This window comes from Barbus barbus (genome assembly GCF_936440315.1).
Source record: "Barbus barbus genome assembly, chromosome: 8".
Classification (NCBI taxonomy): Eukaryota; Metazoa; Chordata; class Actinopteri; order Cypriniformes; family Cyprinidae; genus Barbus; species Barbus barbus.
In genome coordinates, this window is record NC_136736.1 from 28,877,409 (window position 1) to 28,893,048 (window position 15,640).

At 36.8% G+C, this 15,640-nt stretch overlaps 1 protein-coding gene across 1 annotated transcript in view; it reads left to right on the forward strand.

The window, feature by feature from the left end:
• Positions 1-15,640, forward strand: part of LOC306873442 (mitotic spindle assembly checkpoint protein MAD1-like) — a 76,014-nt gene that overhangs the window by 7,972 nt on the left and 52,402 nt on the right. Inside the window, exons 10-11 of the mRNA XM_079422730.1 lie at positions 4,673-4,759; positions 9,127-9,271. Coding sequence (XP_079278856.1) covers positions 4,673-4,759; positions 9,127-9,271 — 232 coding nt within the window. The remainder of the gene's footprint in view (positions 1-4,672; positions 4,760-9,126; positions 9,272-15,640) is intronic.

Sequence of the window (15,640 nt, forward strand, 5' to 3'; positions counted from 1 at the left end):
GCGATATTCACGACGGTGCATAATTTTACATTTCCAACAAAGTCATTGCAAATTTGTTGTGAATGATCGTGTAATGATTATTTTAGATGTATGTGTGTGTTTGAAAGTGGTAGAGCATAAACCTCCCTCTTTGACTATTCCGTATATAATAATGATTATTAACTTCAAACGGCACGTAATTGGTCACAGTTTTGCAGAGTCAATATCCTTCATGTATCTGGGCAGAATCTTAATTCTCATATAGGTTCTTCCTCCTCAGATAATTTCTCTCCTCCTTGTTCTCAGTGACGTCTGTTTTTCTCAGCGAAGGTCTTTTGTTTCTGTTTGTATGCACTTCTTGTCTTTGAAGTATGATATGGCCTTGGGTGAGGCGTTTGAATGCGAGATTCAGCTGATTATGCTTACATTCACATAGGTAAAACACTTTATGTAATCAAACTCTTCCCAATGAATTTCCATTGCTCTGAAAGGATATTGGCACAGCGAATGAGCCAAAGTGCCCGTCTCGCTTTGGTGGAGCAGAAATCTGATTTTGGATTCTGATTGATCATTGAACATTACACATTCTGCTCTCCAGGCCTATGAACCACCACATTCACCGGCAGTATAAATATGTCAGGCAGTAGTTTCATTCTGCTCTCTCATGTTTTACCTGGGTGAGCAATGTAACTCTCGTGGGGATTCTCCAAATAAAAGAAACCGGTGTCAAATCTTCTCAATGTTTTGTCTCGGCAAAGAAAAGTGCAGCGGTTGGGACTTTCCTTTTTTGTACCGTAGACTCATTTTGTCTCGCTGTGAAGGAAACGAAAGATAACTTTCTGAAAAATGAAGAGGGAAAGAGAAATACATACTCAAATTTATCGTACTCTGTCTTATAATTCCTTTCCTTTATGTTCCCTCTGCTGTGATATTCCTACTGTTTGAATGCTTAACCAATTGTCTTCAGAATTAGCTTTCATCTCAAATACAGAACAAAAGTGTCAGCCATAAGATCGCACTTTCATCACAGAAATTTAAAGAAAAATTGTCAAAATTGAGCAAATGCATTCAAAGCCTTTCTGTCTGTGGGTGTGATTTAAGTTCCTGTGCCTTTTGTTTGATGTTGACAGCTCCGTTAATTATGCAAATCAAAGAAGGCAGATGTAATTTAACATGCCTTATGATCATTTGAAACATGACCCAGTGGTTAGCTATGTATGTTATATACAAATAAATGTGAATATATTAGGCAGTTTGAATATATAATGCTACTGATTTCTTGTGCTGTGTACTTCCAGCAAGCAAAACAGCATTTATAAAGTGAATTTGCAGAATTGTCAACCTGCTTTTATGAGAATGCTTGAGAAAATAACAAGAATCCTGTGTAACGGAATGACATTTGAAGACTTTATATCAAATCTTTCAAATGAAGATTGCATTTTTTTTTTAAATCATGGCCTAGTGATTATTAACTTGCATAACTTCTGTTATGACTTCAAGTTTTAGAAACAAAAAAAACCAGCTGAACAATGAGTAATTTTGAAATGTATGTGGGCTTGACGAATTAGAAAAGTCAAGGTGTTTTCACAAAGAGCTATTTTAAAAGAGAAACACATTTTGAAAACATAGTCAGGGCAATACGTAAGGAAACAATTGTACTTTTAATTAGAAAAAGTAAATAGCTTTGGACTTTGGAGAAATAGTCTTCATCTCTTTTAGGAAACCGATTCTATCATGAGTTCACAAATGAATTTGTTTCATTAGCAGGCGCTAATGAGTCTTTTATAGAATGAGTTTAAGTTTGAGAATGAGTTTTCAGAGTTTACAGTTTGTGGGCTTTTATAGAATGCTTTTCATGAATAAGGTACACTCTACAATTATGACAAGAAAAACACTTTCTTTTTAATTTTTTTGTCAGAACTATTAGATGCTTTAGGTAAACTATTGTGGATCATAATTAGCGGGACTCTAGACTGCGACCCTTTTTTAAGAGTGTGCGAGTAAAAATTGGACGTGGTTGCACTTGTGCGAGTGCATGGTCTGCGCTGCTTCATACAGCGCGCGCTGCCAGCCGCAGCACTTTGTAGCAGGAGTCAGATTTCACTGATCACGTGAAGAGAGGCGCTTTCAGCGCGAGCGCTTCGTGGGTAGAGTCTGGTTTTTATACTCGCCTCGTCAGCACGAGCGCAATGGTGCACGCCGCGGACGGAGCTCAACGGAGGATTTGGATTTCAAACTAAAGTAAAAGACCATTTCTTAAACCAGAGAAGGTGAACATGTTGGTATTCTTGTAGAAAAAACATGCACGTTCTGTCAAGGACAGCCAGTTTAGGTTTACTTTTCTTTTTGTTTTCGTTTTGAAAAGCTTGTTATCTTTGCTGTTTACCTCATGCTATGGAGGCTTTCCTTATTTTTTAAATATTATTATTATTATTATTTGATTCCTCAGTGTTTGCTAAACATGCCTCATCTTATTCGTTTTTGTTAAATGTTATGTAAGATAGTTTGTCATTGTAACGTACTGTTATTTTATTGTTGTTGTGCTTTTTAATTAAGGATAACAATGAATCCATCTTTTGTTTTAGTCTTAAAAAGTGAAAGGTAAAGCGTAACACCAAGATTGCGAATTTGAAAGGGAAAGCAAAAAGGGTAATTCCTGTTCACAAAATTTAAATCACAAATAATACTGATGAAAAAGAACGGGTTGAATGTTGAACACTTTCGTTACCATATAACTATAAACTATGATAAAAGTTCATCAACATGCATTGATTAATCAAATGTTGTATCAAAAAAATAAATAAAAAATTGCGACCAAATGATGTGCTCGTGCCAACTGAGAAAGTTAGTTGCACAAGTGCGACCAGTGGGAAGAATGAGTCTTGAGCCCTGCTTAGCCCTTGTATGGAACATAAAACATAGACAGTTTTAAAGTTATCTATTTTGTAAATCCATGTGAATTATTTATCCGTGCATCTTTTTTTTTTACTTTAATTAAACATTATGCAGTCTACTTAAACGCCGCTCCCACAAGCTCACATTCAGATCTGCCTCCATTTTTGAATGCATAGCTTGTAACATAAAATTGAAACATTAAGTGATGGATCGAACCGAGTCCCTGCCCTACTTTTGTATCCCGATAATTTGTTATACTTCACAGTAGATCACAAAATGCAAGGCAAAGTGTGTCGCTACTTCAGTTTCATCTCAACTTTAAACACCTCAGATGTCTAAGTCATTTTAACTTGTCTTACCAATTAAAATCATAATTGACACAATCTGTTGAATTAACATTTGATTAATTGCATGAACACTATTTCAATTAACTAATTTTAATTTCCAAAATTAATATTTACTTGTCCGTTACTCCATACAAAATACATTGCTAGAAAATTAATTTAAAGAATGTCAGATTTTAGTTTTTTTATACACTTACTGTGTAATTAAAAAAAAAAATAACACGCGCACACACAAAAAAAACATGATTTTACTTGTTACTTTTTTTTTTTAGACGCGTCCCAAATTTAGGAAATAGAATTGCAAACCTTGTAATAATAATTGGAAATTATAAATGGCTCATTGTGATATATTTTGACCTTGAGGTGGGTTATCCACATTTTCTGAAGGTTAAAGGGTTACTCCACCCCAAAATGAATATTTTGTTATTAATCCCTTACCCCCATGTTGTTCAAAACCCGTAAAATCTTTGTTCGTCTTCGGAACACCATTCGGGGAGTCGTGGCCTAATGGATAGAGAGTTGGACTTGTAACCCGAAGGTCGTGGGTTCTAGTCTCAGGTCCGGCAGGGATTGTAGGTGGGGGGAGTGAATAACCAAAATAACCTCTCTCCACCTTCAATACCACGACTGAGGTGAGACCCTTGAGCAAGGCACCGAACCCCCAACTGCTCCCCTGGCGCCGCAGCATAAATGGCTGCCCACTGCTCTGGGTGTGTGTTCACTACTGTGTGTACACTTGGATGGGTTAAATGCAGAGCATAACCACTTCCCTTTCCCTTTTTAAGATATTTTAGATGAAAACCAGGACCCATGTCGTTCAAATCCTGTAAAAGATTAATTTGTCTTCGGAATACAATTTAAGATATTTTAATGAAAACCGGGAGGCTTGTGACTGTCCCATTGACTGCCAAACAATTAACACGGTCAAGGCACAGAAAAGTATAAAAAACAAACAGTCACAATAGTCCATCTGCCATCAGTGGGTTCAACCTTAACGTTATGAAGCTATGAGAATACTTTTTGTACGCAAAGAAAAAAAAACGACTTTATTCAACAATTTGTCTCCTCTGTGTCAGCGTAGCACCATTTTGGAGAATATCCGCTGGATGCAAACTGCGTATTCTGTTCTGGGTCAGCCGCACCTCACGGATATGTCTTCTACGTTTCTTTAAACTTTGATTTGAATGAAAACAGAGTATCCCTGTGGCATGGCTGACACAGAACAGCATATGCAGTTTGCATCCAGAGGATATTCTCCAAAATGGCACTACGCTGAGACAGAGGAGACGAATTGTTGAATAAAGTCAATAAAGTTCAATAAAGTTTTTTTTTTTTCTTCTTCTTTGCAGAATTTGACTCTTCTGATTTTTTTTTTTTTTTTTTTTTTTTTTTTTTTTTTTTTTTTTATGAAATACCTGCCTGTCTCTTCTTACTTTCAAATTATTTTGTTGTAGGAAACCTGAGGATTTGTCCAGGGAGGTCATACAGATTCAACAGCGAGAACTGAACCTGAAACAGCAGAACTACTCACTCAATAGCAGGTGAATACACACATTCACATGCATTAAGGTATAAATCACTGACTTTGGGTCATAAATTTTGACTCATCACTCAATGATTTAAAAAGTTTTGTGGAGGTAAGTTTGAGGTAACACTTTATTTTGATAGTCCGCTTTAGATATTCTACTAACGTGAGTAACTTTGTAACTACATGTGAACTAGTAGTCATTAGATTATTAATAGACTGTCTGCTTAATATCTTCAAACACTTTATTTTGATGGGTCCACAACATAAAATATACTGACTGTAAGATACTTTGCAAGTATATGTCAACTTATTCTACAAACCCTAAACTTAAACTAACAGTCTACTCTGAGAGTTAGTAGACATGTAGTTGAAAATTAATGAGGATTAGATGACATGTTGTTGTAAAATTACTAGTAGAATGGTATACTAGTATAATAGTTAGTAGAATGTCTAAAGTGGATTATCAAAATAAAGTGTAACCAAATTTGAGAATTTTACACTACAGTTCCAAAGTTATTTCTTTAATGTCACAGAGCTGATTGTTGGTAAGAACTAAAGTAATTTCAGATTAAATATTTGATATATTCGAGCCCCGCTGTCACTGCATGATTTGTGAGATTTGACGTTCTCTGTAACAATTGAGATGGACAGTCTCTATTGAACCTTCGCTCGTGAGCGACAGCTCTACTCCAGAGCGTGTGATCTGTCCCTCAAGTGATAGATTGGGACAGTCTCTCCCTCGCTATGTGGGTTCATGTCTGTTTTTGTGCTTAAAAATGTCATTATTTGACAAGGCCTCTAATGTGGGTCTCTTTTCATCCTGTGCAGTTCTTTCAAAGGCGGTAATGGGGTCTTTTCTTGAGTTTTGCCAGCCAGCATTAGCCGATCTCTTTGATGCTCTTTCAGTCTATCTCTGGTCTCTCCCTCTCTCTAATTGTCAGACATTGGTTGAGGGGAGTTGGTGCGTGTCGGCGCTGCGCGGCTCGTCACTTGAGCAGTCAAGTCAAACGAAACTCTGACAATATCAGATCTCACTAATGAGCTGAGTGTTGAGATTGGGCTAATTATGAACTATGATGTCGTCTAAAACAGCTTTGCAAAGTAATGAGTCTGTCATTTCTTCAAGTTCTTTATGGAAGAAGTTGGGGCTGTCTGGTTCTTTCCAAAAAAACTCCTCCTCTTTTTATTGCTTACTTTTTAATGTGTTTCTATCAGATGTAGGCCTATTTTTGCAAAGAAACTCACCTCTGGTGAATGAAGGGTGTCTAAACAATAATTTTGTGAACAATACTTTTTTTTGTGGTTCTTGTTGTTAATTTCAGACATTACTTGACGTAGGCATGGATCGATGTCTTATAACATTTTGGTTTCAAAACCATAATTGCCTGTGATACCTCGGTAGTAATACCTGATCAATACCAATGGCAACAAATACACTATTTTTGGTTGACAAATGCAAGTTAACCAGGGGTGTCAATAGATTTCAATAATTAAGTGTCAATAAATCGCAATTTATTATTATTATTATTATTATAATTTTTTTATGCAGAATGTAGCAGATGATGTGAATTTGTAATTAACTTTATTAATATGCCGTAATACTAACAGAACACGAGCAACTGTCACAATTTCACACATTTCAGACTTTTACAAATGAAATGGCTTATTTCATATTAGGTATGAAATCTGACAACAGTGGTATCATATTTTGCATATATTGGGATAATTTGCTGCTTATGCTCAAAGTCCCTTTCAAGGAAGGCCAGTTCACTCTGTCAGCCATATTTTCAACCGCTCCAGGCAGATATTTCAGGCTTACAAGACCAATTTCTATCTATTTTAATGGGAAAATACTCATATTTTGAATAACATATTTTGAGTCAGCAATAAAATCTAACATGATCTGTGTTGTAAATGTTTCTGACATTTATAGAAGAAAAAACGTGGGTCCCAGGTTGGGTCTCTATAGAAGCTGCAGTGATGCGATGACTTTACCAATTCGTGATTGGCTCTTTTATTTATATAGCCACCTGGAGTAGGGCAGGGCAATATAGCAAAACATTTGAATCTCAATATTGTTTTCATGTTTTGTGATATTCAATCATATCAATTGGCCTATCATTCTATTTTTGCATTTACTCCTGAAAAAAATGTAAAAAGTAATTTGCACCCTAACAAAAAGGACATGATTTGGATGGAACAGCTATTTTTGTAGAGTACATACAAATTATTTATTGCAAGAATCAGCACTAGTTCAAAAATAATGACTGTAATCACTTACTGCTTTTTACTAAATGAATACATTTAAAAATCTCATTTACCAAAATCAAATATGCAAAATAAAAACCGAATTAAACCAAAAATGCATGTCTGTTATTGTGATATCATGTATTTCCTATTTTGTTGCCCATAAACACCATGTTAATAAACAAGGTTGTTTGGTTAACATGTTGGATGCATGTTGGCAGGTGAATTTTTTCCTAAATAGGCTACGATACGCACCAGACGATAATCCGTATGGAGGATGTACCCTCAGCTATTTTGGTGATAATTTTCAAACGTTTAAATAGAAATGCAGTGGCTGTGAATTATTACCTTAATGGAATAATGTGGACCGTAAAATCACCCTCTTTGTGTTATAATGCAAGTGCTTATAGGCGCTTTACATACGTGTTTGTGTGTGTTGGTGTGCATTCATGGGGTCCACTTGGTTGAATCACTCCATTAAGCTACTCCTCCTATGTTGAGAAACTGGGCCAACTAAATCAATTACCCTATATACACTAACGAATAGAGGCAATTTGCATAATAAGCCTCAGTGTGTGCTGAGGTCATATTGATAGGAGACGAGTATGGTTTTGTGATTAGATTGTGCATTATTGACCCTCCACAGCAGGCCATGATTATTTTCATTACAGCTCAAATTGGGCTGGATAGTTAGCATCTGGAAGAGATGAGAGGAGTTAATCAATTTAGCTATGAGGACACACACACACACACGCTGACTCGCTCTTGCAAACGCCGGCCCACACAAACTCACCTGCCCTCCTCCAACAAACAAATTTCCCTTGTTAACTACCTCCAGAAAGCACAATTACATCCACCCGTACTGTCTTAGTACTTTCGCTCCCTTTAATCCAGCAGATTCAAAGACTCGCACACACTTTTCTAGCACATTTGATGGAATTGAACTCTTGCTGTGGGTAATTTCTCTCACTCTGCAAGGTCAAGTGGAAAAGTGCTCCCCCAGTCAAAGTCTATCTGTATCAAACATCCTTCCTTTATCTCCAGAAGACACATGCGTACACAAACAAACAGCTTCTTGTCATATAAATACGTGCTGCCATTTTGCTAACTGTTTTGATGTCCGTTATTGTGCCTTAACAGTGACATCGCTTAAGAACTGCCCCATAGCAGTATCAAATACAGCAATATCGAAAATGCGAAAAGTGTAAAATTGCGCTAATTTCGATACCTGGCGGCAGTTCGGTAAGTGTTAGGAATGCCAGAGATCAATCTTGCTCATTTCGCTGAAAAGCAGAGCTGTAGAAGTGAAATATGGAATTGCTTTGCATATAGACATAATATAAAAACAGTGAACCTGAAAAATGGTCATTTATTTTTCTTTGTTATATTGTCTATGGTTCTGCATCTGAGTATTATACTTGAAGTTGTGATGAAGTGTATTGTGAAGTACATCTGAGAGGAATAATGTAAGGTGAGGATTTGCTTTCCATACAATGGTTTTGGGCTGAATGGGGATATTAGGTAGTCAAAACAAATTAAAAAATAATAATTGCACATTTATGTTTTGCTGTATATTTTTATGAATGAATGAATTATATTTTTATGAAAGCTATGTTCAAATTACTGTCGTGTTAATGTTACTTTTTAAAAATAATACATTAGTTTGAAAAGTGTATATCTGGAGCAGAAAACATTTTTTTTTACCTCACCCTGCAATATGTATATTAATATTTGGTTATACATGTCTCATATGACAATGTGAGCATTTGTTTAACTATATCAAAGTACACTACATCCATGACTAGTTAGTTAGTGACTAGTTAAGCTAATGATTGTAATGATTATGGATTAATCACAATCAGATATGCACATTCATTTATCTTCACCAGGGGGGTGTTTTCAGGGCTGTGTCTGGGAATTGTTTATGGCTCACTGTCTTCCACATAACATTGTGCCATTTCCCAGAACGGCCCAGCAACAAAGAGCATATATTCAGCTGTGAACACTCAGAAAGCAGCCTTTATGTTATATGGAAATGACCTTCCAGGATATAGAGGATTCAGTTCTTTTGTGTTCTCCCCAGAGCTGCTCTATCCTAATGTTATTCTGCCGTTTCCGATCGGTCTCTTTCAGCATTCGCTCTGTGGAGAAGGCCCGCACTGACCTCATGCCCGAGATCGCTCAGCTGCGAGCCAAAGCTCAAGAAGAACAGAAGAAACGAGAGAATCAGGATTCGCTTGTCCGTCGCCTGCAGAAGAGAGTCCTACTGCTCACCAAGGTAAAAAAGAAACGTATAAATAAACCCATTCAGTTACTCTCTCGTCAAAACAAAAGGTTCATACTTTGTAAACATACTATACATTTCAGAACCGAAGACGTTCTCCCCAGTGCAAAGTGGCTATTTCTCACTAGAACAATAGATAGGTAAAACTCAAAATTTTATAACGCAAGTGTACTCATGATATTAACAACTAAGAAAGTATTGTAACTTTAAAACATTTAATAAAGTAGAACAATCATTTTCAGTCCTGCTATGGTAATATATGATATGCCAAAGTAACATGTTAGAATGAGTTCTGTTGGATGATCAGAAACTTGAACCATCTAAACATACTTTCTTGAAGGGATAGTTCACTAAAAAACTACAAATTGTTATAATTTACTCACCTTTGTGTCATTCTAAACCTGTAAGACTTTTTTTTCACAATTTGTCCCTCCACTGCATGCAGCCACAACTTTGATGCTTCAAAAAGTTCATAAGGACATCATAAAAAGAAATCCGTATAAATAGAGCACTTAACCAATGAGAATTGTTCTCATGCATCAATTAAGCACTCGATTCAGATGGATTTGTGATATCTTTAAAGGGGTCATATGATGCGATTTCAAGTTTTCCTTTCTCTTTGGAGTGTTGCAAGCTGTTTTTGCATAGATGAGATCCCTGAAGTTGCAAAGACTAAAGTCTCAAAACCAAAGAGATATTCTTTATAAAAGTTAAGACTCTGCCACGCCCCCCTAAAACGGATCATTTAAACACGCTCCCACATGTCTACGTCACGGTGTGGGAAGATTTGCAAAACACCACCCAAATGTTTACGCAGTGAAAGAAGGCGGAACTATTATTCTCACTATAGTATTGTTGCTGCCGCTGGCGCCATTTCCTGGAGATGCTGTGTTTCGTTGTGAAAGCGAAAGTACTTTGTTTAGGCTTCCAAAAGAGGACACAACTAGAAATCAGTGGTGAAGTTGTATTTACAACACTGTTCCAGAACAGTTCAACCCAAATATTAGAGTGTGTGCAGCGCATTTCACGGAGGACTATTTCCTGAACCTGGAAGAGTAGCCTACAATGCTGGCTTGCACAAAGGCTGTTTCTATAAAGTGGGGCAATTCCAACTTTGCAAGGACAGTCTGACGCTTCTGACTGTATAAGTCATTATAATCAGTAATCATGTCCCCACTGGATGCAACAAATACCTTGTTTATAATGGGTTTTATTGTTTTTGTGTTGTCGTGCCGGGACACGGCATCACAATACAGTAAGGGTAACATTTTCCGTCTCACGGTTGAGGTATTCGGCCAATCACAACGCACTGGATAGCTGGCCAATCAGAGCACGCCTTGCTTCTCAGAACAATGAGCTTTGTAAAAATCGACGTGTTTCAGAAAGGCGGGGCATAGAGGAGCAAAAATAATGTACAGTATGTGCACAATGTGTTTTTTGAACCTTAAACCGCATAAATACCAAATACACAATAATATTTTGTTCTTTTTAGCAACGTCATACGACTAGGGCTGGGTATCGAGTTCGATACTTTTTAGGCACCGACCGAATTGCCTCGATACCACCGAGTATCGGAAAAACGTCTTGTCGTTCGGTACCAAATTTCGATACCTAAGGGGTTAATCTCATCACCGTCAGTGAGCCAATAATCCTGCACCACTAGGTGTGTTTGACTAGAAGCGGCGCTGCGCTGCTTGATCAGTGTTTGACATCCGCAAAAGCGTTTCGAAAGCGCACGCAGTCCGCTCTTTAAATCGCGCGGTTTGTTTATTATACACAGACTGAAGCGCGTGTGACGCTCGCGGTCATTTCAGCGTCCGCCGCCTCTCTAAATGAGGACATAAACACATGAACAACATCTCCAGACCTGGGGCCCGTTTCAATAAGGAGGTTCAACCAACTCTGAGTTTAAACTTTAACTCTGAGTTGACTTACTCTGAGATGGGAAACTCTGAGTTTTCGGTTACAAAACAGCTGAACTGAGTTAGTTTACTCAACTCTAAGTAGGTTGACTCTGAGTTAAGCGCGTGCACCATGACTATGAAAAGTCATGATCAGAGGAACGCCGAAATTACGATTCACCATGGCAACAGCTCCCGCCAAAAAGACGTCAGCTAACTTTAATTCTTCATAACTGTCAATAACTTAATAACTGTTATAATAATCAGAGGTGAAAACTGTAAATGACTGAACTAATATTCATTTTAATGGTATCCCATGACCACACCCACAAAAAAAAAGACAGAAAAAAGAAACAAGAACGTGGCAGCTAAAAATGATGTATAAAAACACAATTCAATCCAGGTAAAGCTTTAAGCATGAAAGGTTCATGGGTGTGGGCTAAATGACTTTACAAACATTTGACATTAAATTTCATTCAATGTCTATTTCAATGCACTGCAGCTTTTTCCACATAGTCCAACATTTTTTTCACATAATTAAATATTCTCTAATCCAGTTACATTTCTTAATTAGAGTAATAAAATGAACTACTGACTAGTCCACAGCAAGAAGGCAGAGGGAGAACCAGTGCGCCAGCACCACTGACAGATGAAGAGATGATGGTCAAGTATTAGAAGATTTCTAAAATCCAAAAGTAAAAAAAAACTAACTTTTGCTTTTGTATTAGGAAATAAAGATGACCTAAAAATTATTTTATCATTTATCAGATTAGCCTCATTTAAACCCATTTTTACACCACTGACCTACAGTCCTGTGAAACCCCTCTTTGGCGGATTTGGGCCCAGGAGAAAATTCTCAGAATGAGTGTGAGAAGGATGCACACTTTCCTTAGAATCTGCATACAGCGGACTTATAATGTGCTCTGCATCTCCGATAAGTGTTTCTTATTTTGCAAATTATCTTCCAATGGGGTAAGAAATTAAATATATTCTTGTTTCCATTTGCATTAAGATTATTTTTCTTACCCTATGGCTTACAGTTTTACTTGTTTTATGTAAAATGCACTTAAAAGGAAAATCCCCCAGGAAACAAGACTAAATATATATAAAATATAAATATATATGAAAAAAAATTATATATAAAATGCATATTAAGAATTTTTTTGATATTTGTACTTGAAATAAGACAAAAATACTCAGTAAGAAAATCTATTTTGCAGCGTGAATGAATGAATAAGGTATTTAAACTTCGCTAACACTATAAAAAGGGAGAGGAGACTGAAAGAAACTCTGGGTTTTCCGAAGAAAACCTGCTCCCGACCAGGTTAGGTTCACAGAGTAAGTTACTACGGTAACTGACTCTGAGTATAAGTTACCTCTCTCTCAGAAACAGGCTTGACTTACCCTGCTTTCTCGGGTTTGACAAACCTCCCATTTTGAAACGGAAAACCCAGAGTTTCCCTGATTTCAGGGTTAACATACTCAGAGTTTTCACTTAACCTCCTTTCTGAAACGGGCCCCTGCTCTGAGAGTCACTTCATGAGCATTTTACCGTTTGATTCGAATAAAACTAGCGTCATTTCATATACACACAGAACTGTAAAGGTATTACAGACAACCCGTCAAAATAAAAGTTCGGTTTAACTTGGAAGACACTGCGGCAGAAATATATTAATATTGTTCAGCAGACAGCACTACTAATACTAGGCTACTATTAAAATTAAAACTTTTTTTTTTTTTTAGTAATGATCACACAACAGTTATTCCATGTTTTAATTTTAATAGTAACCCCCCTTTGTTTGCCAAAATAAATAAACTTTGATTTTCAATAATTTAAAGAGAAATTAAATGTTTTATGTCTTCATTTGAAAACCAGATACAGAACACAGAATTTCTGAGGAAAAATAAAACATTTCATAAGGCTATTTTAAGAATAAATTTAAATAAACTAAGTTGTTTTTATGCATTCAAATAATTAGACATACTACACCAGAATTTAATAACAATAAAACATATGGTGAAATAAAATAAAACACCCACTTATGAAAGTGGATGAAGATTTAAAATTTCTTGAAGTCTTTAACAACCTAGAAATGATGATTCTGTCTGAGCTTTGTGTTTTAAAATGAACACGCACTAATGTAAACGTAGCCTAACAGATGTGTAAACTGAAAACTATTTGAACATTATTAAATTTATTTGTGTTGGATATATTTTGTTCCTTTGTGCAGTGGCTCAGGAGATGAGGCTTTGAGTCTGTATAAATATCAACAAGATAAAAAAAATAGTTTTTTAAGATGATGTAATCTTATTAAAACTGATTTCATAAAACTGGTATCGAAAAAAGTATCGTTCAGGAACCGGTATCGAACTCAAGGTATCGGTATCGATATCGAAAATTTTTGAACGATACCCAGCCCTACATACGACCCCCTTAAGAATTTTTGAAGCATTATGGTGTGTTCACACCAGATACGAAGCGAATATGCACATCGCATAACTTGCTCTAGATTACTCGCGGGATGTTTTTTGTGTCACTCGCGTGAATAAAAACACAGCGCGATAAACCACGGTGGAGATGACCGCAATCGCTGTTTTGTACCTGTTGTGAAAGTCCCAAATACAATAGAAAGCCAAACGCAAAACACCGCCATCCAGAGGAGGCTATTGATCCTACGCTAATGTGTGTTAGATTTTACTACTGTATATAACGTACACTGATATTATTATTTTTTTTATTATTGATAGTTGCATCTCTGTAGCTATGCTAATAAAATACCACTGATTTTAATTATTTTCTATGCTCCAGACATATCATAACAGATGGCTACAATAATGCTCTCTTCCATTTTCTGATTTAACTGGACGTGTCAAACTCTTTGCTGATTGGATTGCTCGAGAACGCATCAAGTGAATTTTCCGCTCGATTTAAAAAAAATTTTTTAACTTGCGCAGAAGATGTGATTGAGGCAAATATCGCGCGTTCGTGGGAAACACGTTGGGCATTTCGTTTCATTCGCTTCACCTGATGCAAATTCCCCTCCATTCACGTCTTTGCATTGACTTTGTATCGCGCGAATAATTACATTCGCGTTTGATGTGAACACACCATTATATTTTGTGGACTTTCCGTGGAGGGACAGAATTTCATTTTTGTTTCGAAGATGAACTTCTGGAATGACAATAGGGTGAGAAAACCTTTAAACGAGGGAAAATGGCCAAAATTCTGATATGACCCATTATCATTCTCTCAACCTTAATCTCATAGGCAGTATGGACGGCTGGAACTCCTATAGAAATCTACAAAGTGTCCTTCCTGGCGTGATGTTCTTTCCAAAGGCTAGGATGAGATTTAGATAAATCACTGGAGCAGCGCCTTATTGTGTATGCGAATAATACTCTTGTTCTTTGTTTGTCAACAGCTTGGTAAACTGGTAATTAACAAAGGGTTCAATAAGCTCCTGAATAGGTGGTATTTGATTTAATGAGGTCAGTGTTTGAGTGTAATGATGTCCACACTAGAGACATTTAGAACATCCTCTCCTCCAGCGTACCACCCTGCTTTAAACACACATGGAAAATTAGAGCTTTCAGAACAAGTAATTAAAAGTAAAGATAAGCTAGCACGCGCATCTGTTTCTCTATTATTCAGTAATTATGTTGGTGTTATGCTCAGTTAAATGCTTGTCCAGTTAATTCTAATTTTTGTATAAGCTGTAATAGCATTGCACAACTTTTCGACAAATCTAATTTCAAACAAAACAACTTTTAGACTAGTGCTGTGTTCAATACATCGATACGACGATGTATCGTCACAGCGATCTGACGGTACGAGTATTGATACAGCTGTTTCTGTATCGATACTGTGGCACATGTGCAGCAGTGAACCGAGCTTAATTTGAATTCAGGATCACCGTTTAAAACAGAGTAGAAAAGTGCAAGGTTTCTAAAATATAATGAATAGAGCATATTATATAGGCCACAACAAGGTTTAATCTGGCCGCAGAGGAACACAACCAGGGTTGCCAGATATAAAGAGATGTAATCCCCGAAACGGAGCCTCCCACTTGCGCAATACGGAAATATCTGCTTAGTGTGTTGTCAACCTGGCAACCATGTGTATGCGCGCTCTCTCCACTTTGGATAAACGCACTTGTTTCTGAAAGCACCGGTTAGCTTGCAGTTTAGCGATCTCCACTTCGATATTTTATTCTCAGAAAAGTGTAATTTATCAAGTGTTCATTTATGAGAAAGAGAGGGAGAGAGGCTGTGTATGTATGAATTACCACCGTTTTGCAGTGTTTCTCTATTAACAGTGAAGTTGTGGAGTTAATTGCTTTAGAAACGATGATGTTACCAGCTCCTTGTTAAGAAAGATAATGTAGCTCTTCAGCGATTTAGCTGTTTTATTGATAAAATTGCGGGGCAGCGCAAAAAGGTTTGTCTGAGCGCTAAAAAGAGT